The sequence below is a fragment of the Anser anser genome (genome assembly GCF_964211835.1).
Source record: "Anser anser genome assembly, chromosome: 14".
NCBI lineage: Eukaryota > Metazoa > Chordata > Aves > Anseriformes > Anatidae > Anser > Anser anser.
The window spans coordinates 7337830-7365132 of NC_139735.1; the positions used below are offsets into that span (position 1 = coordinate 7337830).

Below are 27303 nucleotides of genomic sequence, written 5' to 3' on the forward strand. Positions count from 1 at the left end.
TGAGCGATTATTGATGTACCAAATGTTAGTTGCCAAACTGCCTGGTTTGCACGCTTACAGATGACGGAGGCTGGCAAACAAATGAAATAGAATTTATAATTAAGTAAGATTTAACGTTTGATAAGCCAACACTCGCTTTATACTACAGGAAATTAGTTTCTTTGGATTCTTCAAGGTCAGATCTTCCATTTTTTTGTATGAAATGTTGCAAAAGAAGCGCTGAATTTATTCCTGCAGGACAGTTGAGATTCTCATTACAATGATTTTCTACCTTTGCTGGAGCCCTTCTGGATATTTGCACAGTCAGCACAGTGCAGGAACAATGTCTGCTTCTGTCAAGCCCCCTGAACCGAACAAGCCTCCTGAAAATAAACCCCCTAATATCAAATTCCTGCGTGCCTGTAGGTGGCAATGCCCTTGGTCTCGTCTAGCACAGGAAGAGATTTAAAGGAGTGGCCGAGGTACTTCACTGTGTCTGTGTGCCTACAGGCGGCCACAAAGGGAAAACAGCAAAGAAGTGAGCGTGAGGAATGATACCGGTACACGCTAACACAGAGAAATGATGTGGCCATAGCAGCAGGCACTGAAATGTGGAAAAATGAATCCTAAAAATGTTGCTAGGAGCTTTTACTCTCTCTGGTAGAGAGACGATAGGGTGTTTGTGCTTGAGATCCCACCCCGTAAGACAGGAAGCGAATCACAGAGGTGGCTCCGCCATGTGCTCGGATGACAAAGCATGAGACTTTCCTGGCTGTAATCACGTTAAATTTCAGTTTCCAATTCCCTGCTAAACCTTGAAAGCTCGGGGGAGTACCTAATATGATCTAATGCGTCTTCTGAGTGTGCGGAAATCCACTGCAGAGGGTCTTGCGCTGAGCTGAGCAAAAGGGGGACTGATACCTTTTCGGCTTCCCAATCCCAAGTGAACTGTTATACTGCTGCTTTTCTGGTGGTGATGGTGGTGGGTTTTTGTTTTTTTTTTCAAATCAGAGAATGCTGGATGTGACATTTGCACTCTGAGCAGGGAGGAATTTGATGCAAGTGACCCTCATCTTTAAAGCATAGAATTAAACCTGTAAGTACAACTTGGAAGAAGATTTGGAAGAGACGTACCAGATTACAGGCAGCCAACTCGAGTACTTCACTTGGAGTTGACATCTGAGTTAAGCTAATTAACAGCGGAGAAGGACGAAGGTGGAGGGTGATCAGAAAAGCTCTGAGTTTGATTAAAACCAACCAGGTAGCCTGGACCGGAGCGGGGAATGTCTCAAATAAGCTGTGAGCCTAAGGCTTTCAAATTTAGTTAAGGATTTTAATTGTTGTCTTTACTGTGCTGCCTCCTGCATCCTATAGACCCCTTGCTTGACCCTCTACCTGCAGCACTGAGGTGAGAGAGCCTTGGGTGGCAGTCCTGGGGTTTTCATGGGGATTTATGGCATCCCTGCCTGGTGTCACGGACATACCTCTGATACTGGGGCTGTTGGGGGATGAATTTGTGGCTACTGGTTGCCCAGTGGGGTGGTGGAGAGGTTCTCCTCCTCTGCAGGGAGAAGGATTTGCCTTGCTCACCATTTATCACGCTGTCCTTAGGCAAAACTTCGCTGTTGTGTGTTAGGGTGCCTGCCCTTATGTGCACGCAGAAAAGCGTGGAGCAGAGCAGTATGCGATAAGCCTGTCATAGGGAAACCCTGTCCTCTATCAGTTTCCATAGGGTGGGATCCAGCTGGCTTCTGGGCTGCACCAAAATGGCTACTGTAGTTCAACAAGAGTCTCTCCAAGCACGTTAATTTTGCCTGGTCATGCCTAAAACTTTACTGCTTGTTCAATGTCCAATAACTTCAAGAACCATTTGGGGAGGGTGACTGTGGCTATGCCGGACCTAGGCTGGTGTAGGCTCCGTCTGGGCTGACCTCCTGGGGGGCTGGAGGCTTCCAGCAGTGTCACTTCAGGCTTACAGGTGATTAAGGGCCATGAGGCAGAGAGCTGGCTCACCACCTGCTTGATGGGAACGGTAATCGGGCTTTTCTCTTGCTCTGTCTTTGAAGGTGCTTTCTCCGCGGCTCGTCGTCTGATGCGTGAACGGAGGGGTTGGGGCTGGTGGCTGGAGCAGCGCCGTGCTGCTCACCCATTTGGGGAGAGGGGAGAAGGGGTTAATGGCAGGGAACATCAGTGTTTGTTCTCTCCAGTACAAGCACTGATAAGTGGATGGGAGAAAAAACAGCCGTGACCTTACAGTTATTTTCTGTGTGTCTGTGCATATGTGAGCGTTGGGTTCGCAGGACTGTTTGTTTGGAGAGCGCTCGTTTTCTGTGGTCAGGCTGACCAGGCACATTCCTCCGAACCCCTCTGGCATCGCTGACGCCTGGCGAGGGGACCTGGGCCCCTCTTTCGAGCAGGTCCCCGAAAGGTGCTTTGGCCAGGCACGGTGCCGGTCCCGCCGGTGGCTGTGCTCGGGTATGTGCTGTCACGGCATCAGTCGGCTCCTCTCCCCTGCAGTCAGGAGGAGGCTTACAATCAGCAAAAGGTACCAGTTCAGCGGGGTGCGTGGTGTGAGTCTAAAGCTAGGGAGCTCTCTCAGATAATAATGCTCTCAGTTTGCAGTAGGGGACTTTTTCAGGGGGTGTTCCCCTTGCAGCTCGGTGAGGCTGGAGTTCTTCATTCCTTTCCAAGCACATGAAGGTAGCTGGGGCACCCCAGGTGAGCTCCACCAAGGCTGCAGTCATTTCTGCACTGAAAACCCATTTCAGGTGTTTGTGGGAAATCAATGCCAGAGCTCACGCTGCCTGGAGCTCGTCAGCCTCTTAGCGCAGACAACTGGGGTGTCCCCAGGTAGTGGCCCACCTGTGAGAGAAGGAACTGAGCCTCTGCTCTGGATGGAGATCAGAAAACCACTTCAGAGGGTCTAACAGTCTGGTCTAACCCTTGCAAAGAAGGGATTTGGGAGCTGATGAATGCTTCTGCATTTTTTTTCCTTCCATCTTTTTCTTGAACTGACCTTTGAGGCGTCTTCGGGCCTGACCGACATTGGTGAGCAAGACCTTTTATCTGGGTAGGATCTTCCACCCATCTCCAGCTTCAGCTTCCCTTTGCGGGGGTGAGGAGCCCTCTTATTACAACAGCCGCGCGTTGTTTGGAGGCGCTGGAGGTGGCTGCCCGGGCCTGGCAGCGGGGCAGGGTGGGGAAGAGCTGGGTGGCTGCGAGCCGGACCCTCCCCGAGCCTGCTCGGCAGGTAAGGAAGGAGGGGAGCAGGAAGCGAGCGAGATCTCAGGAGGGACGTAATTGGCCATGCTAATCTCCGGGGTTTGGGTTTCTTGCTTTGCTGCTTTTTCCTAGCAGACCTCGCCCCCTTCTCCGCCGCTTTGAAGCGGCCTGTAACTGTCTCAGGAACCTGTGCGGGCACCATGCGGGCCTGCGAGGGGAAGCCGGGGGATAGGATCCGAGCTCAGAAGTCGCCTGGGGATGGAGAAGAGATGGAAGGAACTCTGGTCTCTTTGCAGCAGATGCTGGACTGTGTAATTTGGACCTTTTCCCTGCCTGTGCTGTTAGCATCGGGAGGATTGCCTGCGTAGCAAATTGCCCGTGGAGCAGAAGTGAGATGTCCCCACTGGGTGGAAGCTCGGGTCTGGAGGAGATGTCCCCAGTGATCCTGCCGTCTGACAGCATTTCCCTGCCCTGGCCCTCTCCTGGGCAGTCCGTGCAGCCCCGCAGCCTCTGAGCCATCACGACCAAGCTCTGGTCACATCTCTGCTGCTGAGTCCCTGCGTGACCTTGGAGAGGTCATTTTTATGCTCACATCCCAGTCTTTTGTCTGCAAACCGCGGAGGGTGATTTAGTTGCAACTTCCCGGGCCCGAAGCCGGGGCAAATCAGCCGGTGCCTTCCCGTAGCTGGGAAGAAGCGCTGAAGGATGCGGGCTGCTCCGCTGCTCGTGGTGAGGCAGGGGCAGCGGGGATGGATCCTGTGGGAATAATTGTGGACCTTGCTGTGGTGCCAGCTCGTACCCCAGCGGGCAGAGGAGCAGCCCTCGCCAGGCACCGCGAGGCAAGGCGCCACGCTGTGGTGACACGAGGCGCGGGGGCTTTCCTGGGGTGCACGGGGCTGGTCCTCGGCCTGCGGCCGCGCCGCCCCTCTGGGCAGTCGTGGCTGCGGGTTGGGTGGCGGAGTAGGGGGAAGGCTCTGAAGGAGCAACGGTGTCTGAATTTAGCGCTCGAGTGTAGCTCGAGGGTGGGGGCTTGGGGGGAGGCAGAGCAATGTGGTGCCGCAATGAGCGGGGGGAGATGTGGGCTCCTAAATGGGCTAGCCTGCCTGGAGCTGTCCCAGATACCTGGATAGCAGCGGTGGGCAATGAGCCCCTGGGGAGGGGGTCTGTGTGTGCATGCAGCAGCCGCTCTCTGTAAATGCCCCAGTTTAACACACGGTCTCCTCCTCTGTTTTTTAAAAATACCACCAGGCAAAAATTGTGATGCTGTATCCCCCCCCCCCCAACCCCCCGCGCACCTAAAATAGGAAGGACTGCCCTCAATTTAGTTACGTTTCTTGGGCTTGCAGTGCTGCAGCTCTGGGTATTGGTGTTCAGAGCCGGTACCTCCGCGTCGTACCCACGCCCTGATGTGGCGGTGCTGAATGGGATGCTCAGCGCCCTCCCAAACATCCTGCCAGCTGCCGCGCATCCTTGACCTCTTCCTGCTCTCGCCTTTCCTCCACCCCCCTGCGCTGATAGCAGGGAGAGGCACGAAACTTCGCTTCCTCTGAGATGTGGGCCGCGAGGGGAACGCGCGGAGCCGAGCGGGATGTTAACGTGCTTGGGAAATACCTGGCTCGGCGCAGGTTGGCGCTGTGACGGAGAGATCGCCGCCGCCTGTTGTAATTATAATCCTCCTGCTAAGGCACCGGCTCTAAGCCTTCCTGGTTTTTGGGCCCAGGGTGAGAGACAAAAGAGCCTGCGAGAAGGGGAAGGAAATGTGAGACCACAGGGCCCGAGTTTTCTTGCATCGCGATAGCAGCGCCGTCTCGCCCCTTCCCGTTTGGTTGCCTGGGGATGGTTTTGCATTGAGCTGGCACGGCGAGGCTGGGCGTAGCGGGGAACTCTGGGGCAGTCGGGGCAAAGCTGCCTCTCCTGCGTGGGGAAACCTCGATCGAGTGGTGCGGAGCTGCTCCGGAGCATCGTCCCCTGGCCTGCGGTAGGGTGCCTGCCTTGGGAGCCTTGGAGGGAAGCGGGTGGGGAAATAGTGTGTGTGCTGTGGGAGAAAGGCCTGGGGCTGGTGGGCTTTCAGCGCTGAGGCTTTGCCTGAGCAAAAGCTGTGTGGTCACTGTGTTCGGGTCCTCTGTGTTTGATTTGTAACCTTCAGGGACTGAGTGGGGCAGGCAGCCTCGGTCCAGAAGTATCTTAAATGGGCTCCTTGGAGGCGGCCCCAGTGATCTGTCTGTGGCCTGTCAGCCACGCGTGTTTCTGCCGCCTTCCTCCCATGGCTTTCCTGGGAAAGAAAGTGCTGCCAGATTTAGGCTTCTCTTGGGCACACCAGGTGCTGCCTCTAATTGGCAGGCTAATTTCTAATCTAGTCACTTGTGCTTGCAGGGAAGAAGGCGTCCCAAAGGGATGTTGTGCCTGGCAGTCCCTGCCGAGCCCTGCCTTGTGCGCATCCTCCGAGCACCTCTGTCTTTCAGAAAAGCAAGGCCCAGGGACAGATTGCTCCGTGCTCCTTCCCTGCAGGGCGAGGAGCTGCCTGCGAGCCCAGCAGTCTGAGTCTGTGCTTGGATTTAGACCTGCCCCGGCTACTGGTGTGATGAGTTGGGTGGGCTCAGCTCGGCCTTCCCCGGCCAGGGGGGCTGAGGGCTGGAGGGCAGGCGAGTGCCGTTCCTCAATGGGGTTCACGCTGGCGCCTCTGGGGGAGAACATGAGCCTTATTCGCCCCTGGCCAGCATGCATGGCCCCTCGATTTTTAGTGGCATACGGCACTGAGGTGTTTCCACCACTTCTCAAGTTGCGATGGCCGGGTGAGCCTTGGTGCGCCTTGAGCCCAGGGTTTGGCTGTGAGCTGAGCAGCGGCCTGGAGGCAGCGCCCGCTTTGCCTTGGGGCACAGCTGGTAGGGAACGTCCCCGAGGGGACCTGGCAGCAGTTGTGGCTTCTGGAAGGGGTGTCCCGGGCCTCTCGTGGGCTCTGCGGTGGCCAGCCGGGCTGAAGGTGTGTCTGGGGAAGAGCTGGTGGGCCGGGCTGCCGGGAACGCAGGCTGGAGAGCTGCGTCTGGCAGGGCCGCACCGAGGGGATCGTGTGCCAAGGCCTGCAGTCGTTGGCTGGCACAGAGGAGTTCCTCTTCTCAACCGGTGTTTTGCAGTATTATTTTCTCAGCTGTTAGTTTTTTTTTGGTGGTACCCAGTCCCACCAGCTGATCCAAGCGGGTGGGATGTGCGTTAACCACCACTTCCACCTCATTTCTCCTCAGAGAATTTGGCTGAGAGTTGCCCAAGCGGGGAAAAACAGAGATGGCCTCTTATTTGGGACCTGATGGCTCGAGCACAGGGTGTTCCTGCTCGTTGTTGTAGGAGCCTGAGCTCATCAGCAGTCCTCACAGAAGTGCAGACTGTTTAGATGTGCCTGGGTGAAGTGCTGTTGGAGGGCTGCAGCAGAACGTGCAGTCTGCACAGGCTCCAGGCTGGTGCTTGGAGGCTCTTCTGGACCCTTTGGCTTTTACCCAACGTGGCCATGAGCCCTCTGCACGATGACGGAGGGAGTTTTGATTTTATTATATTTATTTTGCCACTTGCTTCTGCTGCTCCCAAGTGGGATGGAAGCATCCCTGCCTGAGGACGCCTTGAACTGCGCTGTCAGGGGCAGAGAAGCAGCAGCTCGCTGGCAGGGGCGTGTTTCTGCAGCTCCTGCATTGGCTGAGCCCTGGCCAGAAAGCAGCGCCCTGCCAAGGGGTAGTCCTTGCTGCAACTCTTGTGACTTTCCAGCTGAATGTGTGTTTTGGGCAGCTGATAAGCTGGAGCCAGGGGCCTGCCCCCTGTCCTAGGAGGACCTTGGCTTGCTGGCAGCCTCCCTTCCCCCTATTCTTCCAAGTTCCTTGAAGAAAGTATAATGTATTGCTCCCTGAAATACGCTGTTTTCATAGCTTCTTAGGAAGCCTTTATCTACAGGGTTTCTCCGCGCGTGGTGCCTGTCCTGCCTGCATCTCCAAAGAATGAATCTTACCTCTGATCCTCTCCAGCTGTTCAGCACACATCATCCTTCCAGCGACAAATAGGGTCGATTAGGAGACCTTTTTTTGTGTGTGTGCTTCTAACTGGGAATTGCCCGGGGGTGGGAGGGGTGAGCAGGCTGTTGCTTCGGGACCTGAACCCCTCCGGACCCCAGCAGCTCTGCTCCGAGGGCTGTACTTGCTGAGAGCCATCTGTAACGGGAAGGCGATTGCCCAGGGCCATGTGTGATGTTCCACCAGCACCCTGGGGGTGCTGAGGTGGGTGCCTGCTCAGGATTTGGCTGCCCCCTGCTCTCCCCTGGCTGGTCACAGCGTTAAGGTGTGCTCTGTGCAGGTCTCCATTTGGTAATGCTGGGCAGTGGGGTGTCACCAGCTAGCTCGTGGCGTGGGACTTTGGACATCTCACGAGCTTTTTATTCCTCACCGCTGTCTGTTAGAAACCAACACAGAAGGTTATTAATGAGAGCAATACGTTCAAGTAAACACTAACTTCTTCAAAATCTTTCTCGCAACAAGTGGTTGAATTGAGGTGGGTTCCAAGCTAGATTGATATTTAACTTGGGACACTAAGAAAATACTTCCTCTGTTTAGCTAAAGTAAACAAATCAAGAGAGGAGGGACCGTTTAAATATGATTTGCGCTCCAGCTGCAACCAATACTGATATTTTCTTTTTTTTCTTTTGCAGATATATTTCCAGCTGACGGCCAGTCTGGTATGTATTAATTAAAAATGGAGTTCTTCAGCCCTCCCTCTGCCCTGTCTTTCCTGCACTTCTCTTTCTGCAGAGTCAGCATTAATCAAATTTAGATGACTGGTAGAGGAATATGCAACAGACATTATTTAAAAAAAAGAAAAGGGGGGAAAAAAACTAAAATTTTGTTATTTCTGTATGGCAAGTGATATGTTCATGTTTTCATGTAGTGATGGTCACGGGCTCTTCCTCCAGGCTGATACCGTTGGGGTGCCAGGACTGACAGAGGGGTTTTTCTTTTACCCAGAGATAGCACTCGGGCAGACTCTGTGATCCCAGGAGCTGTAGTGCCTTTAGGATGTCCCATAGCAAAGGCATTGGGAATCAAGGTCAGTTTGTGGTGAAGCGGCCTCGTGCAACCATGGTCACATCACTGTGTCCACCTCCTGCCCACATTTCAGGCTTTGCAATGGGATCACGTTTTCCAAGTTCGCAGCAATAACGGGAGGATAAATTGCTCCTGATGGTGAAGCACTGCATGATTAGGATTTGGAAGTACAAAAATCAGCTCCGTTGTCTTAAAGCTGGTTTCAGTAAAAAATTAACACTGTTTTTGAGAGATCCGGTGTGTCGTCAGAGACAACTTCATGAACTGAACAGGGGGTTGGAAGTTGTGCATGTGTACTTGTTTCCAGAGCTCTAGCTGGCTAACAGGGCCATCATACACAACGAGATCCACTGGAGCTGCTGAAGATGCCTCTGGGTTTTAGAAAGGCTTTCAAATGCTTGGGTTGCTTTTCACAATTTCAATCACTTCCAGAACATGCTTGGAAGCAAAATATTAAGTACGATGTTGAAGGAGGAAAGGTGTTTGTCCGTGCATTGAGTACGGCAGGTCTGAAGCCAGGATGGAGCGATGACTGCACAGAAAAATTTCTGTGACACAGAGGTTTTTCTTTCTTCTTCCCACCCCTCGTAAGATGCTTTTCTCCACCCTGCCTTCATCGGGTGTTGTGTTCTGCAGACTCAGATGGCCTTTGGTTGGCACCACTCCACGCTCTGTGCTCCAGCTGGTGGTGGGCCCTCACAGCTGGCTCCGGGGTGGGGCACAAGCGTGCATCTGCGGCAGGCGATAGCGTGCGTTGCAGCAAGCGCGTTACGCGTCAGTAGGGTCGCAGAAAACATTGCCCGCAGAGCTGGGGGGGGCACTCTTCTGTATTTTTAAGTAGATAAATGAAAGCTTAAGCAGGATTTCTCTTAATGATAGCTCTGACACCGCACGGTTCTTTCTCATGCCTTCTCGAGAAAAGCCTTAAAACCAGTGCTGTGCCGCTTCTTCCCGTGCGCCGAGTCACCTGGAAGCCCCGATGGCTCCAAACACAGCCGTGTGGATGCGCCGAGGGCAGGGTGGTGCTGCCAGCGGGGTGCTCCCGGGCCAGTCTGGTGTCCTTTTGCCCAAGGAAGCGTTTAGCACAGTGACCGAAGATGCTGGCTTGTGGTAAAAGGGTTGGGACCTGCACGGGCGAGGAGCCTGAGCCAAAGCACCAGCCATTTTGTAGGCACGGCAGCAGGAGCATGCCCCAGAGCGTGTACCTGCTTGTTGGTGTGAGGATGCTGGAGGCGTTGTGCCCTCAGCGTGGTGTCACGGGCAAGCACAATGGAGGTGGGAAGGTAGCAGCGTTTGCATCCTGGTTACTTAACAGCATTTGGAAATAAAGCTGCTCCCTCAGAGACTACCAGGGGCCTGCCTCGTGTCTGGCACAGCCGTTCCCAGTCTTCTCCCACGCTGAGCAGCCAGGCTGCAGCAGCTGCCGGTTGCTTTTCAGAAGAAGCCACTTGAGACCTCGTGATCCGGAGCTCAGGTGAACCTCTGAGAGATCTCAGCACCCTTGAGAAATGTGTGCTGGGCTCGTTTGTGTGTTGGCAAAGCAGGAGGAAAGGCTTCCTCCCACTCGTGCTCCCCACTTCTGTTGTCAGAGGAGGGCTGTGAAGACGTCTCCGCTCTGTGGACGTGTCAGCTGTGAACATCTAACCCCCCACCAGGCTGCCCACCTCTCAGGACATGTCACCGCAGGAGGTGCTGAAGTTTGCTGCCTGCTGTTTAACGAAGAACTTCTGCTTGCTCCAGACACATCTACCAGCTTCATGCGATGCTCCTGCTGCCGGATTGTCAGGGGATGCCTTCCCGACATCGCTGCACTCAGCTTATCTCCCTCGGCAGCGGAGAACCCCAGCCTTTCTGGTCACACCTCCTAAGGGCTGCCTCTGCTCAGCAGAATTCCTTTCCTCTGTACACCTGTAACACTGCCGTGCCCTTGTTGAAATGCAGAGACCAGACCTGCCTGCGGGGTTCAGTTTCATACAGCAGCAAGCGATGCTCTTTGTCTCATTTTCACTACCCCTGATGATTTTTTTGGTTGTCTTCATCCTGAGCTGATCATTGGAGAGCTGTCAGCAGAGCCCGATACACCTTCCTTGAGTTATAAACGCCACTTTGAATCGAACGCTGTTGAAGTTCCTTCATAAAGAGATGTGGGTGATGCTCCCGCTGCAAGGAAGCAGTTTTTAGTCCTTTGTAAAGAAAAGGAGGGGAGACGGATCTTTAAATTAGCAGAGAAAGCGCTGTGTTGCGCTCCCTTCTGTAGCCGGCTGCTCTCAGCTTCCTTTGGGAAGGCTCGCTCTGATTAAGGGCTTTTTGCTCTTTTTACTTTTTTTGTGTGTTGAGAAAGGGGAGGCAGCCGCCTGTGGCGCTGGAATCGCCTGGATGGGCGAGCGTGTTTTGTGTAGCAGGATCCACGTGGCTGTGCGCCCTGGAAGGAAACTGGCCGTGTTTGTTACATCAGGGTTACTGAGAAGAGGCTTGGGTTGCGCTGCCTTTGACTTAAGGTGGGGGGCTTGAGTGAGGATGTTTTATTCTGTGCCTGGAGAGCATACCCTGAAACGGGCTCAGCTGATTTCCAGAGCAACGCTGCTTAGAGGGAGACCTAGGTCTGGCCTCCCTAAATCTCGGTGTTTGCAGTTCCTGGTCCAACCACCACAGGACAATTGCTTTCCCCTGCCCCGAGAGATGGGACTGCATTTCTGGCTGGTGGTGGCATGGTCATCTTGGTCTCGCAAGCTGAGCTGCTGCTCTTAGACAGAATCAGAGAAGCAGATCCGCAGCTGGTTTGATGCAGGCTTCAAGCACGAGGTCTGGTGGCCGCTTTGCAAGTGCGCGGCGCCCAAGGGAGGCGGCTGGTCCCGCAGGGAGGGCTCCGCAGAAGCAGAGTTGGGCAGAGGAATCGCAGCGAGGAAGACTTAAGAGCGATGTTATTTGGATTACCTCAGTCTCCTTTCTAGAAGCGCAGCCTCTGGATCTCCTCTTGGGGGTGACAGCTCCTCCTGAGGTGTGTTTTGTGTCAAGTTTGCACCTTTTCCTTGCACGACCCCCTCGCCTCCCCCTGCCGGTGCCTGCGGTGGGAACCGGGCGGTCCCTGCTGGAAGGGGGCTCGCGGCAGCGCTCGGCTCTCGCTCCCTGTCTGATCGCTGTTAAATATTTACAGTGAGACGTACCAGATGCTTCTGAGGAAGGCTTTTTGTCAGCTTCCAAGCCCCCGGTCGCAGCTGCAGCGAGGCTGACGGCCATTAAAGGGCTTGCATCTGTGCGGAGCCCTCGGCTGGGCTGCGACACGGTGACCTCGCGTTGCTTGTGCTGCGGGCCCCGCCGCTTGTGCTGTCTCATCGGCTGCAGCGGGCTGCGGGTGGAGAACACCCCTCTGCGGATGACAAGAGATTAATGATGTCTGGTCCTCAGGCTTTTTTCTTTGAAGCTCCTCCACCGCGCTGGGAGGGGGAGCGGGCGATGCTCTTGCAGGGCCGGCCTTTTGTAGCCGCGCACCTTTCTCCTGGGGCCGTCTCTGCGCGGTGACAGCACACGCGTGACCCCCGCACGGCTGCTTCTGCCCCCTTTTTGTTCCAGGCACAGCCCTGCCTGCCTCCTCGGCTTCCACAGAAGGACGAGCGGGTTCGTCCAGGCGAGGCAGAGCTCCCAGGGCCAGCTCCAAGCATCACCGCTCTCCTGCCATCCAGGGCTGGATCCCGCAGCGGAGCCCCGCTTCCCCTCGCCGCCAGCCCAGCAGCCGGTGCCTCTGTGCCGAGTGCTCCCCCTGTGCTGGTCACCCCGGTCGGGTTCCCGGCATACCTCCTGCTTTCCAGATAAGCTCCAGGACCTTGGGCTGGGCCCTGTTTGTCGCGCTTGGTGCTTTATCAGCTCTCGGCCGCTGACAAGGTGACCTGCAGCACCAAGGACCGGGCGGGAGGGAAGGTCTCCCCGGCCCGTGCCGTGCTTTGGGATGGCACCGCTGGGACCCGCAGCACGTGTGTGTGTGTGCGTGTGTGACCACGTGCACCCCGCATCACTCGTGTGCTGAGCACTCCGGTCTCGGCGCTGCGACCCGGCTCGGTGCTGGGCTTGCAGCGCGCCGTGTGGAGGTCGGCTCCGCGGCGAGGCCGGGCCCGGGAGGGGCGGTCTCGCTGGGTCATCGTTTTTCAAACTAAATATAGTCGCCTGTGCTTTCATAAGGCTGGGATTTTTGCGTCACGTGATTGTCTTATCCCTCCTGGCCGGCAGTCAGTCAGAGTAGGGGATCTTGTGTCTGAATGGGTAATAATTAACTGTTAACTAGCTTTTCATTAGAGGCTGGCAGAACAGGCAGAGCGGTGCCGCAGAGGTAAGCAGGAGCGGAGGAAACCCCTCGGGGTCTGTCCTGGAGGGTGGAGGCCAGTGCTGGTAGGACACCTCCCCCCTTTAATTTGCAAATCAGCAGCCCCCAAAGGTGAGCGGGTTGGTTTTTCTCGGGCGTTTTACGAGGAGTCGCGAGTCCTGCCGTGTCCTGTGCGTCTGTCCTTGCCGTCCTGTACTTCCTGCTCGCGTCGCCCCTCCCTCTCCCCAGCCGCTGATTTTTTTTTTTCAGGTCACGAACTATCAGCTGGGCTCCGGGCCGCCCTGGAGGAGAGCCTGACACTCGGCCTCCTCCACGGCTTGGCTCCTCTGCCTGCCCTCATTCTCCCCGGGCCGCTGCAGCCTCGTCTCGGTGCTGAGCGCGCCCCGCCGTCCTCCCCGCCCCACCGCCGAGGTGCCCTTGCTGTGCCTCGGCGCCCCGAGCAGCAGCTGAACCAACTCGCCTCTTTTCTCAGGGTCTGCAGCCCCAGCCCGCCCCTGACGGACGTCCACAGGTTGCAGGACCGACGTGGCGTCTGCCGCTGCGGGAGCCACGAGCGCTGCCGGCTTTTCCAGCCCTCTCCATTAACCGTTTAATCCGCCGGGGAGCGTTTGCAGATGTCCTCGGAGGCATCGGAGCGGCTGGCGTCGCTCTCCTGCGGGATGACAGGGGAATTGCTGGCTCAGTGCTCGGCCGGCCAGGGACGTGCCTGTGCCAGGGAAGCCGGGTCAGGCGCCGGGGCTGGAGCTGCACGGCACCGTGGGCGCTACTCCGCTCTCCCGGGGACAGTGAGGTGGCTCCGTATTGCGCCCTGCTTGTGGCACCAGGGAGCTGGGCATCCCTGGCCGCGTCCCTGCTGCAGTTTGGGATCCCCGGCCACGTCCCCGCTGCAGTTTGGGAGCCACTGGCTCTCCCAGCAAAGACCGTGGGAGAAGCCAGCTTTCCTCAGAAAACTGGGGAATTTCTTGTCGTCTCCTCCTGCGCGACCCAGGGGTCGGTGCAGGGCGTGCGCGTTTGTTTGTGGTGAAAGTTTCCTAGAAATCCTCTTGGGGAAGGATGTCACTTGAAAAGGCGGCCGAAAGATGTCACTTGCCCTTAAGATGGTTCGTTTGCTACCTTTAACAGCAGTCAGCTGTGCCAGGAAAAATCCACGGCGTCCTCGCTGGTGCTGTTAGCGCTGGAAGCGCCCAGTGGCATTTCTTTGCCCGCTCCTTCCTGACCACAGCTTGGCTGCGAGCTGAAGGGTTCTTGCCCTGAACCGGAGGGCCGCGGGAGAGCTTTGTGCAGCACTGGTAAATCCGCACCAGTCCTGGGAGCAAACTGGAGTCAGACGCTGCGGGTGTGTGCGTGCAGGAGCTTGTAACTCAGTTACAGGCGTTCAAAAAGAAATTCTGTTCGTAGCCTCCCTGTGACCGGGGCTGCGTGCTAACGGGTGCCCCCGCTTGTTGGGAAGCGCTGTGCCCGCCTGCGCTGCCTTTGGGCTGCAGTCAGCAGAGGGACAGGCTCTGCAGATTCACCTTCCCCTGCTCGGGAGCCGTCTGAGGAACATCAACCGAGGGATGCGAGGCGTTGCGGAGCTGGGAACAAAGCTCCGGAGCCGTGCTCCCAGCCCAGGGCTCTGGCTCCGTCCCGCTGCCGCCCATCAACCTGCCCTCAGCCTGCCCCTCTGCGTTTTCCTGGGGCCAGCCCCCGTGCTCCGGGAGCTTGCTTTAGGACACCCAGGTAGGAGTGTTCCCATGCTCTCCGCAGCGCTGTCAGATGCCCTTTTTGAAGTTATTTTTAGCGAGTGATCTTTGCAGCCGTCGCAGAGCTTACATTGCGGAGAAGTATAGGCAGCTCCTCGCTTCCTTCCCTGTTACAGCAGGGCTTGTGAGGTGGAGCCGTCTGCCGAGGAGCTGCAGAAAATTGCTTGGAAGGCTTTGAGCCGCGGCGCCTGCAGCTCGTCTCGCTCCTGCCGAACGTGCTTCCCACGTGCTTCACGGGATCCTGCTCCGCTCTGCGCTTTGAGGGCTTTTGCTTGGTCCTCACCTCGCCCGTCGTACAGCAGTTTTTCTTGCACGTGCAAGAAAACTGGCGAAGGTGTTGGAAGTATCCCTCCTAGCGGCTGGCCCCGCCCACAGAGGTGTGCTGCCAGCTGGGAGCTGTGTGACCGCGTGCCCCGGGCAGTGGTGCTGGCTGCAGCTGGTTCCCTGCAGTCCCGGAGCAGGAGATGCCAGCCGGTCGTGCCGGAAGATGCTTTCCTTGCAGCAGCATCTCGTTTAAAACTCCCGGCGAGCTCTGTTCCAGTGCTCCCTTGATTTTCCACCCTCGTGCACGCACCCCTCCAGCTACAGCTGCGGTTCGGTGGGAGGCAGAGCGGCGCGGCGTTGTGAACCTGGAGGAGGCGCGCTCTGTGTCCCAGTTTGCCCTGAACTGTGCTGGTTTCGTGTACCTGGTGCTGTCCTCAACAAAACGTCAGCGTGCGAAGCCAGACGGTGCTGTAAATCCCAGAATTTTCTGATGTGTGCAGGGCTTTGGGACAGGCGTTACACCACTTGTAACGCGGGGAAGGCTGGTGGGAAGGGGAAGGCTGCCATCAGCTTACAGGGCGTGTCTGCCCTGCAGGACTCATCCTCCAAACCTCTCTGGAGGAGGCGTGGTGCCGGTGGGCACAAAGATCACCGGCTGTGGCCTCTGACGCCTGGGCTCGGTCAGGCTCCAGCACCAAGTCGGGCTCGGCCCTGGCTCGCTCCCTGCTGGATCCCAGCTTCTTGTGGGAGCTGCTCTGCGGGTCAGCGCTGCCCCGTCCCCCAGGTCCGCCCTGCGTGCTGCGTCCCTGGAGGGACTCGTGCCCCGCTCCAGCGGACTCTGAAGGTGTTGGCTGCCTCCAGAGCGAGCGGCTTACCCCCAGGCTGACTTCCTGTGCCTGCACAATGAGTCTGCACAAAAACGGTGTGACCGAGCAGTGAAGTAGCATCCTGTGCAGCGTGGGAGGGAGGGAGGCTGCTCCGGGGAATCCGGGGCTTCCAGGCTCATCGCTTCCACCCCGACAGGATCGGCAGCACGGAGCCGTGCCCCTGCCTCAGCCTCTGCAGCACAAAGTCCAGGCTCTTGGCTGAAAACCCGCCCGCATCAGCAGTTTTTCCTAGATGCCAGCCTGCGGACTAGCAAGGCTCTGAGGCAGGCCTGCTCCCTTCGGGGGGGGACTTGGGTCCCGGTGGCTTGGATCCTGGGGAGGGAAGGATGTGCTGTGTCAGGGCTGGAGCACGTGCAGAGCCCCAGGACTCCGCATTCCTGCGGGCATCGGCTGCCCTTTGAGAGGCTGTCGCAGCTGGAGCGAGAGCGCTTGTCCACGCCGCACCTGAGCGGGGTGCCAGGAGCAGCCAGGACAGCTCACTTGCTGGAGATGCAGATATTTCTGCTGCGTAATGCCCGATCCCTGCCCGGCCCTGCCGATCTATTCCACCTCTCCCATCTGCCTTTTCTAAAATTTCTTCGCAGGCTGCGGTGGGTGTAAGGGATGGCAGGGAACCAGGCTGGCTGCTGGAGGGTTCGATTTCCCCCGGTGAGGCGGTAAATGTGTCTCGTAGGCTGTGTGCAGTGGTCCTGCAGCAGATCCCTCGCAGGGGAGCACGCTCAGGTGCAGAGCTGTTACTGTGCAGGCTTCAGGTCCTTGTGCAGTGGCTCTTCTGCTCCCAGGTATGAGGGTTTTGCTCACCTGGATGCTCCCTTCTTGCCCTGAGACTTACGAAGACGGCTGCTTTACTGCAGCCAGCTACTGTCTGGAAGGAAAACGCGAGAGTTTTCACAGCCTCACCCATCTCGGTGTTGAGCAGGTGCTTCAGGCAGTAAGTGTTACAAGGCAGGGACTGCTTTGGCTGTGCGTGGGCCATGGTAGGGGTCTGACAGCAGCACTGGTCCCAGGATCCCAGTGCTCTCACCCATGCATCGCCCTCTCGATCAGCAAAGTTGGCTTGGCTTGGCAGCCCCATGCGAGGATGATCCGATCCCCCCTTGGTGCCACAGGCAGCAGCAGGCACAGCCTGGGGGGATCAGTTCTGGCAGCCTTGCTGCTGAGGCCAAAGCGCTGGGCTGAGGATGAGCAGGGAGGAGGCAGGAGGCCGCAGATAGCGGTCGGGATCAAAACTTGAGACCCGCTTTCTATTTCTGACTGCCCTCGCATCTGCTCTTCGACCTCAGGCAAGCCACTGCTTTCTTCTCTGGTCTCTGTCCCCTTGTCAGGCTTGCACAGCTAAAACATGGGCTTGTTCCCTCTGCAGCCGTCCTGTCCATCCCCTAGCGCAGGGGCAGCCTGGTCTTTGTGCAGGTTCTCAGGCAGTGCTACTGCAACTGGATCTTACTGCAACCAACCAAACACAACAGGAGCCTTGGGATATGCCGGGGCACAAACCTCCTGGGTCAGTCTCCTGCTGGTATTTACATCAGTCAAAACCTGCAGGCTCTGCACGCCCTGCGAAGTGAAGGGAGGATGGTTTGTGTCCTTCCGAGGTTCCCCTGGGTGCTCAGTCAGGTTTTAGTAGAGCCATTGGTTGCAGGCAGCCCCCCTGCTCTGCTCAGCAAGGAGCTGGGGCGCTGAGCATCCATCCGAGATGACCTCTGCGGGGCTGGATGCCCCCAGGGCCGCCTGCAGGGTGCCTGGGGGGTGGCTGCCCTGCACCCTCACTGCCCCTGCTCTGCCCTGCTCCCTGGCACTGCTGCTGCCGTGGATGGGGTCAGTGTGGCCCCAGAGAGCTGCAGGGGGTGTCCTGGCAGTCCTTTATGTGGTCCCAAGCACCAAAAGGGAAGTGTCTTTTTTTTTCTTAATTTTTTCATTTCAACTTTTTGCCCTGGACGCCTCTATTTGGGTGTGTGACACCCCGTTGCTCCCCGTTTACCGAGCTGATGCAGTGACAGGGCAGCAGGATTTTTGCCGCGCAGTTTGGCAGGGGCCCTCCCGGCTGTGTGCCACGCGACGCACCGCTGTCCTTGGGGGAAGGTTTGCTTCTTTTTTCCAAGCCCGAGTGCATGGCGTAGCCTCGTCTGCCTGCCTGCCTGCCGGCACAGTCACACCCCCTCGCTCTCCTGCCTTCGTGTGAGCAGTGCTGATCCCATCCCGATCCCGTCAGAGATCTCGATGGGTCTCGACTCCATCCTGCCCCCGCCGCATCGCTGGCCTGGCTGCGCTCCCTGGATCAATCCCTCCGTCAGGCTGCAGTGCCCACACCGCTGCAGTGCTGTGCTCGGCGTGTTTTGTCTTCCCCAGTGCTCTGCACATGCTAATTAGTCCTCTCAGCTAGATAAGGGCTCCCTGTTCCTATCTGGCTGATAAAACAAGTTCTGCTAGTTGCCTTAAATCAGCTCCTCTCTCCCCCGTAAAGACGATGGAGTCCGGGGCACCCACGCCTCTGCCCTGCCTTCCTCTGTCCTGGCAGGGTGTGGGGGGCCTCTGGGGCCGCAAAAGGGCATCTTGCCCCCAAAGATGCTCAGAAACATCTCTGCCTGCGAGGCTCCGGAGCTGAAACACCCGGAGAAGAGGGCAGGGGGCCGTCCCCATCACTGTGGGGCTGCAGCGGGGTGGGAGCAGGCGTCCAGCGGGAGGTTTGCAGCGGGCCGGGGAGCCCTGCTGCCCCCCAGCCCTGTGCTCAGCCAGGCTGCAGACGGAGCTCAGTTATTATTTTATTTTTTTCCAGCAGTGCCAGGTCCCTTGGTGCTGTCAGGGCAAGGCAGGTGCTCCCTACCTGCGGAAAACCGGGCCGGCTGCGGGTTTGCGCTGTAGCGCTCGGCGCCTTTTGAAGCTATGTTTAGTCGGTGACATCCGTGGGTGTCGAGTGGAAGATTTTTAGGGGCTGGTTTGGAAGTGCTCTTTCTTCCTACGCTGGTAGGGAAGTTTAAAAGCCTCGTGGCAAGCTTTGCGCCGTGGAGCCGGGATTTTCATTGAGGTGCACGTGGAATAAGTGAGGCGCACGTGGGGATCGCCGCTGTTGGGCGGCGGGGGCAGCGGCAGCAGGCTGCGCTGCTCCTGGGGGAAAGGGAAAGGATTTGGGGACCCAGCTGAGAGCTCGGGCTCTCCCTGGGGTGAAATCCCCACGTGGGAACGAAATCGCCACGTGGGAGCGTTACGAAAGGGAGCTGGGGAGGGGGAGCGCAGATGGCTCCATGCTGCAGTGCCTGACTCTGCCTTACTGACACTTCAAAGTCTCCAGCGCGGAGCGAGGCAGGGCCAGCAGGATGAATCATGCCTTTCGAGGCGAGGAAGGGGACCGGTTTTGATCATCTAGGCAAAGTCGACCCAGCTTATGCAGCAGATCAAAGCCGGCTTTGAATGGAGCTAGGTAGGCTATCCTGGGTGGGTCCTGGGGTGTCCCCAGCTAGCCCCTGCAATTCCTCGGGGCTCTTTTCCTCACCTTCCCCCTTATACCCTGGTCTGGAGCGCTTTTGTTTCGAACAAAGCTGGCGGAGTTGGTGCTGCAGGGCTGCTGGTGCTGTGCAGAAACTCTCCCTGCTGCCAGCGGGACGGCCCCGGGCTGAGCAGGGGCACAACCGACAGCGGGTGCACGGCACCTTGCTCGGGCTGTCCCTCGAAGCCCCTCGGCCCTGCTGCTGCTCACAGACCTTCAGCCAAAAGCGGGAGGCGGGAGACAAGTTTCTTTTCCTAGTTTTGGGATGTTCCTGGTTTTGGGAAGGCGGTGTGTGAACAGGGGCCGGGACAGGTCACAGAGGGACCGCTGCCCAGCACCCTCAGCCGTGCTGCCAGGCCCTTACTGCTGTGCAGGGCCCGGGGGAGGCAGCGTGCCCTGGAACAAAACCTTGGTGAAAAGCTGCGGAGGCTGAACCTCGTTCTGAGCCTCATTACAGCCTTTTTGGGACGGGTGCCGCAGCCTGACCTCGCGTTGTTGTTCTGGCAGGGTCAGTTCCGACAGCAGTTTCCACGCGAGGCTTTTAGGGTATGAACCTCAAAGCACCCCAGAGGCCCTCGGGTCCCTAATCGCTCTGGGCTGCGGCGGGGTTTAGGCGCTCCTCAGATCCGGCTCCTTCTCTGCGGACGTTCCCTCTCGTGAACTTGCCGCCCCGTGCTGGGACGCACCGGAGATCAAAGCGGGGCACGAGGCGAGCAGCGGCTGCGGGCTGGGCCCACGTGGGTGCGGGGAAGGCCGGCGGTGCCGGGGAGACGCCTTGCCTGGTCAAGGGCATGTTTGTTTTGCTGTGCCGAACGGCAGGTCGGGTTCTGCGTGGAGCAGGCTGAACTCTTCGCCACCCCTCTTCCCTGGCTGGCAAGGCCGAGCGGGGAGGGCTGAGCTGAACGCGGGGTGCCGAGGCTCAAGGCCCCGTCTGCTCGGGGAATCGGCCACCTGGGTGAAGCAGGAGGGGCAGGCTGAAGCTTACGGCCTCGCCCTGCGTTTCTCTGGCAAAGCTCTATGTTCTGTGCACCTTCCCTTGATCCTGATGGGCCCTTCTGAAAGCCGGGGCAGAAGCCGGCTCCCTTTGCTGTTCGCCTTTCTGTTCGTAGCCCTCCCGTGCTGAAGGGGGAGGTGACTTGTTTCCACCCGCCTCCCCGCAGAGCTAACGCTTCCGCAACCCTCAGCCGTGTGTTAACAGCTCTCTTCTCCTTTTGCAGAGCACACGACTCCTGCGAAAGTGGTGAGGGCTGCCAACCCCAGGCAGCGGAAGGGAAGCAAGGTAAGTGTGCCCGCTGCCCCCTCACTGCCTCCAGCTCCTGGTGTGGGCGCTGTGTGAGCACCTTGAGGGGTCTGGCAAGCAGACCCCTTTGCGAGCCCAGTTGCGGAGGGGCTGACGTGCTGACCTGCCTGTTAGCACGCAGGAGAACATCCTCTTCTCCACGCCTTAGGCATTTTAGCATCTTGCGTGCTGCATGGACTGGGTCCTGCACAGCTGGGCTGGGGGAAACCTGTTCGTGTCCCCTCTCGAAGGGAGCACTCAGAGCGTGGTGCTGGGTGTGGAAAGGCTGTATATGCAGGCCCCCTTTTGTCCCTCTCCAGTCTGTTCTTTACTGGCACACAGAGAGCTAGGGTAATTGAGTTCCAACAAAGCAACTCCTCTGGAAGAACCGGGGCGATCTGTTCCAGAGGCTCAACGTGTGGTGGAGGAACAGTTGCTCCTTGAGAGTGCTGCGTGCAGCCGGGGCACGGCTAGGAAACCTGCCTCCCGGGGAGAGAAGCGTGGCACCTCAACGTAGAGACGTGGTCTTACGGGCAATTTGGTGCCTCCAAATGAAATTAGAAATAATAGTCCCCTCAAGGGCAAGGAGGAGTTTCTGTGCCCAGATCGTTGTAAATTCAGTGCCCAGCCGTGATTCGTTGCATACCCGGGCAGCTGTTCTTAGGTCCTGTCCTTGTGCAGCTCTCCATCCTGCTTCCAGCAGCACGTCTGTTCGGAAAACTGGGGGAGGTGGAAATGCTGACGGTGGCCTGGTCGTTCTGCTACCAGATCCCTTTGCTTTGCTGTTGCCAACACGTGCTTGCAGCTGGGCACTTACATGAAGCTAAGCCTGGCCGTAACTTGCCACCAGGTGGAGTCAGCTGCTTTGATGGGATGCCAGGGCTTCAGGTGGATTAAGGATGCTGAAAGTTGTTTGCTTTCCCTGTCCAGGGGACAAAGACTGTGATGAGTTACCTTGGGCAGCTTAGTGCCGTAAGCCCTTGCGGAGGCAAAAAGCTTGGTGGGAGCTGGAAGCTTACAGGGCTGGTGGCAGCCCCACAGCAGTCCATGACAGACATAAACTTACCGGCAGTTATTGGGGATTAGCTTGGGCGTTACATGGGTGGGGAGAGAGGTTTGTGCAGTTTGGGTGTGATGCCCAAACCTCCTGGGGACAGCTGTTTGCAGGACACTGGCGGGTGATGGCAATGGCAGCGTGTCTGGGAGGGCTTCTGGCTGCTGATCCAGGGAATGGCACCCACAGTTTGCGTACTAATGAGACCTTTTTCTTTGGACACAAGGTTGGTGACTTTGGTGATGCTACAAATTGGCCTACACCTGGAGAAATAGCCCACAAGAGCGTCCAGGTGAGAACACAAAATCCTCAGCCGTTGTCTGACCGAGCTCCAGTATTTTGCTCCCCTTGCAGAGTGCCCAGGGAGGCTGTGTGCTTGGCAGGCGCCTCCGCACGCTGATCCTCCAACGCAGCAGCACCAGGGGCTTGCTCGGCTGAGCAGGATCAGGCCCTTGCAGAGCTCCCTGTCCCTCTGTGGCACTGGGAGCTCTGCTGAGCCGGGCTGCTCGGGGTGCTTAGTGCCAGCGCGGAGGCATCCAGGAATAGCTGGGTGCAGGGGATTGCCTTTTAGGGCCGCCCTGCGCATCGGGCTCCTTCCCTGGGCGCTATTCTGGGAGCGTGGAGCCGGGTCTAAAGCCCCGGGCTTGGCAGAGCAGGTAGGGCAGCTCCCAGGCCCGCTCTCCTTGGGGCTGCTCAGTGCAAGAGGGGACCTGGGCAGTAGCTGTGACTTCCAGTGGGGAAACTGAAAAGACCTGTGAGAAAGGGCTTGGGGCACGGGGAGGGGGGTGGGCTTTCCTACTACAGACATGGGTGGTGTTGAAACCTTTCTATTTTGGGATGCTGCTTTGCCAGCTCCTGGCCGTGTGTCAGGACACGAGGGTCACTCACCCTCTTGCCCCTGTCAGAGTCTGGTCCCTTCTAGGAACCACCCGTCCGGGAGCACCAGGCCTCCCTGGCAGCCCCTCTCTGTAATGTCTGTGCCTGGCACTTGTGCCTCGGCTTGGGCACTTCCCAGCATCCATGGAGCACCTTGCCCTGGTCAGACACGAGCCCTTCCCCAGGAACAGGATAGCTCTGGGGAGCGTGAAGCTGGGGTGCCCTCAACCTAGGGCAAGATCCTCCTGTTCCTGCTCTGACTGGGATTGCTGGGCTCTGCCTCCAGCTTCTCACACCCCTCGCATTTTTCCTGTATTGATGTGTCTCCAGCAGCCACACAAAGCTCCTTCCCTCCGGAAACTGCCTGTCAAGAAAGACATGAAAGAACAGGAGAAAGGAGATGGGAGCGATGGCAAAGAGAGCCTGAAAACCAAATCGGATGAGTCTGGGGAGGAGAAGAATGGTGACGATGACAACCAGAAGTCAGCCCAGAAGAAGAAAGGTAATGCAGGGCGATGTGGGCTCGTGGCACAGACCGGCCCTGGGCTTAGCCTGCCTCCCCCTCTGCAGCCCAAAGCCAGTTGGAAGTGTCTGCTGCTTACCCTGTGGGTATTGCTGTGGGTTCTGGTCTCAGTGCAGGGATAGCTGTGGTGGGAAGGGGTTTGCAGACAAAATGCCATTTTAATGTCTGAAGGGGCTCAGGTAGCTGCCCGGGGGCAATGAGTAAGGGTCTGATCTCTGCGGTGGCCTTGCCAGAGGGTGCCTGTTCAGCACCCTCATGAAGTAAGCAGGTGAGCACGTAGAGCAGGGCCCAGTAGGTACGTCTGTGCATCTGTCTGAGGAGCAGGGCAGCAGTCTGCCCTCTTGGGTGTGTTCCATGGTGGCACAGAAAAGCCCCTGGCTTTGGGTTGCATCACCTGTGGTTGACACGTGGGCTTGGTTTAGCCTGAGCCTCAGCGGGTGGAAAGGGGGAGAGGAAGGACAAGTGCTACAAAGCCACAGCAGGGTCTTGTACCCTGCTGCTCCATGCCTGAGAGCCCCAGCTGGAGCCTTTCAGCATCCTCGTGGTGCCCCTTGCACAGTTTTGGTGACAGCAAGGCCCTGAGGGATGTCCAAGGAGAGGTTTGGTTCGAATGGCCCTGCTGCTTCCCACATGGGGCGTGTGGAGGGAAGGGCCTGTGGGGTAGAAGCAGCCGCTCTCTGAACCTGTGTCACACCCAAATTCTGTCCTTTTGCAGGCAACAAACACAAGTGGGTCCCTTTGCAGATAGACATGAAGTCAGAGGTGCCTCGGGACAAAACGGCCTCGCGGAACAACCGGCAGAACGAGCAGCACAGGCACCCCTCCAACAACCGCGGCGAGCTGAAAGGTGGGCGCTCGGGCTGGGACCCCGCTCTCCCTCCCCAGCCACAGGGAGGGATCCAAACTCTTCTGTGCGTCCGAAGAGCTCCGAGAGCAGCTGGCTTCATCCGGGGAGGTGCCTTCACCCTGTAACACCCCTCCTGCCTCTCTGTTCCCTGTCTGCTGCAGGCTGGCACCCGGACAACAAGCACGAGCGCAGCTGGCAGGACCACGACGAGACCTCCAGCGTGAAGAGCGAGGGGGGAGCCGTGCGAGGAGCCTTCCGCGGCCGAGGCAGGGGCCGTGGCAGGGGCCGGGGCCGCGGCAGAGGAGGTACTCGGTGTTCGTGTGGCCTTGTGGCAGAGAGAGAGCAGGACACGTGCCGAAGCGTGCAGGGCTGTGGATGTGAGCCGGGCTCTGAAGCAGGCTGGGAGGGCAGGGCGCTGCAGGGGGCAGAGCAGTGTTGCGGCAGGTCATCCCAGCTGGAGAGCACAAGCTGCTGTTCCCTGGCCAAGGAGGACTCTAGATGTGAGATCCCCTGTGAGGAGCTACGTGCTGCTCCGGAGGTGGCATCCTGCTGAGCTGATTTTACTAACAGCAAATGATTCTTGTTAGTATTTTAATAAAGGCAAATGTCTTCCCATTACTCAGGCCAAGCTCCTCCACCTGTTTTCTGCCCCTTGCAGCGCCCCTACGTGCAGCGGTTAAAGCATGCTGATAACTCTGCATAGGCTTTGGCACGTTGGGCGCCGAGCAGGAGTCTTTGCTTTTATGGGGAAGAGCGTCTGCAGGGGCGTTTGGTAGGGCTGTGTCTGTGCGAACCCTGACATAGCTTCAGTGCAGAGCCTTGGCGTGTTATCTAGGCTAGCCAGGCGCCCCTGGATCAGAGGGTACACGGCCTCTCTGCATTATGTTGAGGCTTTGCTGGGATCCCTTCTGCAGCAAAGGCTGAGGGCACTGGGCTGAGGGATGGGTCAGCAGTGCCCCGTTCTGTGCTGTCACGGGGGCCCAGGGACGGTGCTGAGGGAGCTGTTAGTGCAGGAGCCTGGCCCCACGTGGCAGCACGGTCTGTCTGGCAGGTCCTGGGCTCTGTGCTGACCAGGGGGTTCCCTTGTCGGTGTCTTGCAGCGCACTTTGACTACCAGTATGGGTACCGGAAATTTGAGGGCTCGGACGGCTCCCGCACCCAGAAGTACGCTAGCAACATCACTTACTACTTCGACAACATCAGCAGCACCGAGCTCTACAGCGTGGACCAGGAACTGCTCAAGGACTACATCAAGCGCCAAATGTAAGCGCCGCCCCTCCTCGTGGGAGCGTTGTTTGGTGGTGGGGTGTTCGCTGCCCTCCCTGGAGGCTGTGTGGCTGATTCCTGGGGTAGGGTTAGAGCCGAGGAGTGTTCGCTCTCTGCCGTGCGGCTTGTTGCATCCATGGGCTGTCTCTGTTCAGCCTTGAGCAGACGTGGGAGGGATTGTTTCCATGAGGGTGGCCTGAGGAAGGTAGCTGGAGGTGCCTCTCACTGATGTGTTGTCCGTGCAGAGAATATTACTTCAGCGTGGACAACCTGGAGCGAGACTTCTTCCTGCGTCGCAAGATGGACTCAGACGGCTTCCTGCCCATCACCCTGATTGCCAGCTTCCACCGGGTGCAGGCGCTGACCACTGACATCAGCCTCATCATCAAGGTGAGGGCAAGGACAGCTGAACTTCTGTCGTCTTTGGCTTCTTGCTGTCCCTGTCTGAGGCCTGTTTTCTAGCCGGGTCATGGGTGAGATCCGAGTGGCACCTTCCCTTGTCCTTCACCTGCTCCCTACTCCCCCCGGACCACCTAGGGAGAAAGAGCTGGGGCTAAGCCTCTGTGTGCCAAAGCAGGACCTTGAGTTAACTCAGTATCGCTTGGTTGCAGGCCCTGAAGGACAGCAAGGTGGTGGAAATCGTGGACCAGAAGATCAGAAGAAAAGAGCAGCCAGAAAAATGGGCTCTGCCTGGCCCTCCCATGGCAGACTACACACAGACGGACTTCTCGCAGTTCATCAACTGCCCTGAGTTTGTGCCCCGGCAAAGCTTCCAGAAGGAGACAGGTGAGTGTAGAGGGAAGTGTGGGACCCAGTGTTGGTGACGCAGCTGATGGGAGAGACTGAGCCACGAGTGTTCCCCGAGGCAGGGCTCTGCCGTTTGGTTTCAGGGTCTGGGCTTGAGAGGCCAAGCAGGGGATCTGCTTGGTGGTGTTGTAAGAGTTGGTTTTGGCAGGAGATCTGTTAGATCTGGTCTCTCTGGCTCCAGGCTGTCACGGGAAGGTTTCCCTGGGAGCAACAAAGTCACCACCTGCATTAGGGCTCTCTGCATTTCTGGGAAACCCACGCCTGCAGAGTTCTGTGGTCACCACCAGCATCACAGCCTTAACCAGAGTTTGTTTTTCTGCACTCTGGGGCAATGCACTGGTAAGCCGGGGTGATCCTGCCTTGGCTGCTGGATGTTGACATGTCCCACAAGCTGTGCTGTCAAAATAACGCCATCTAGGTTGGGTGCGTCAAGTATACAACTCCCCAGGCTCTCTGCCTCCTTCTAAAACATCTTGTGGCTCTTGTCAACTCTAGAGTCTGCTCCTGGCTCCCCGCGTCCTGCCAGCCCGGTGCCCACCAAGACGGAGGAGGTCAGTAACCTGAAGACGATGCCCAAGGGCCTGTCCGCCAGCCTGCCGGACCTGGATTCGGAGACGTGGATCGAAGTGAAGAAGAGGCCTCGGCCCTCTCCTGCCAGGCCCAAGGTGTGTAGCGGCTGTTGGGGTGGGGGTCTGCCAGTTGTCTGAGTGACTTTAACTGCAGGCAAGCATCAAGTTTTCAGGCTGCATGAAGTCTGTTGGTCACGGGAGTGACGTCCTGGTCTCTGCTGTCCCCATTCACTGTATCACCATTGCCTCCCCTACCCACAGAAACCAGAGGAGTCAAAGACCCCGCAGCAGCAGAAGCAAAAGGACCAAGACGAACCCGAGGAGTTGGATTTCCTCTTCGATGAGGAGATGGAGCAGATGGATGGCCGCAAGAACACGTTCACCGACTGGTCAGACGAGGATTCGGATTATGAAATCGATGATCGGGATGTGAACAAGATCCTCATCGTGACGCAGACGCCTCCTTACCTGCGCCGGCATCCTGGCGGGGACCGGACTGGCAACCATACATCCAGGGCTAAAATGAGCTCAGAGCTGGCCAAGGTGATCAACGACGGGCTGTACTACTACGAGCAAGACCTGTGGACGGAGCAGTTTGAGCCGGAGTACTCGCAGATCAAGGTGAGGGCGGCTGATCCGGGGAATGGAGCTTGTGGCTCCTCACAGGGAGCCTTGTGTGCAGCACGTTGGCCTCCGTGGCAGTTCGGGGTGATACAGGAGGTCCCAGCCCGAGCACAGGGTAGAGCTCAGCTGGGATTAATCCTCTTGCAGAGCTCAGGATTCCTGGCTCCCAGTGTCATGCTCTGCTATGTAGAGGATAAATACAGCTCTGTAAAGTGCTGTAAGGCTGCAGCCAGTTAGACGAGGTGCTGGTAACGAGGTGACCTGGAAAATGTGCTCTCTGCCAGGGTCTTGGCTGTTGGAGACAGCAGTAGCGTGCGGGCAGTGCCAGACTGCTGGAGGGAGCCGGCTGTCTGTAGTGCCCAGCGCTTGATGACACGGTCCCTTGAGACCTCACTGGGGATGGGTTCATTGACGACTGGGCCACACTTGGCTCATTGTCTTCCCCGTTTTTCTGCCAGTTTTCATAGACTTGGGCTTTTTATAGAAAGCCCAT

The 27303-nt window shown here is 57.8% G+C and overlaps 1 protein-coding gene across 5 annotated transcripts in view; it reads left to right on the forward strand.

The window, feature by feature from the left end:
- LARP1 (La ribonucleoprotein 1, translational regulator) overlaps positions 1-27303 on the forward strand; it is a 45415-nt gene that overhangs the window by 7958 nt on the left and 10154 nt on the right. For 2 of the 5 annotated variants that reach the window (XM_083798622.1, XM_083798625.1), the window contains exons 2-12: positions 7883-7909; positions 20183-20244; positions 21525-21590; positions 22505-22676; positions 23413-23544; positions 23706-23849; positions 24645-24807; positions 25056-25200; positions 25422-25596; positions 26113-26282; positions 26448-26807. In XM_083798622.1, the coding sequence (XP_083654748.1) occupies positions 7883-7909; positions 20183-20244; positions 21525-21590; positions 22505-22676; positions 23413-23544; positions 23706-23849; positions 24645-24807; positions 25056-25200; positions 25422-25596; positions 26113-26282; positions 26448-26807 (1616 nt within the window). Of the gene's footprint in view, positions 1-5160; positions 5180-7882; positions 7910-8250; positions 9332-20182; positions 20245-21524; positions 21591-22504; positions 22677-23412; positions 23545-23705; positions 23850-24644; positions 24808-25055; positions 25201-25421; positions 25597-26112; positions 26283-26447; positions 26808-27303 lie in introns of those variants that run through there. The other 3 variants (XM_083798626.1, XM_083798623.1, XM_083798624.1) reach the window with 3 other exon arrangements.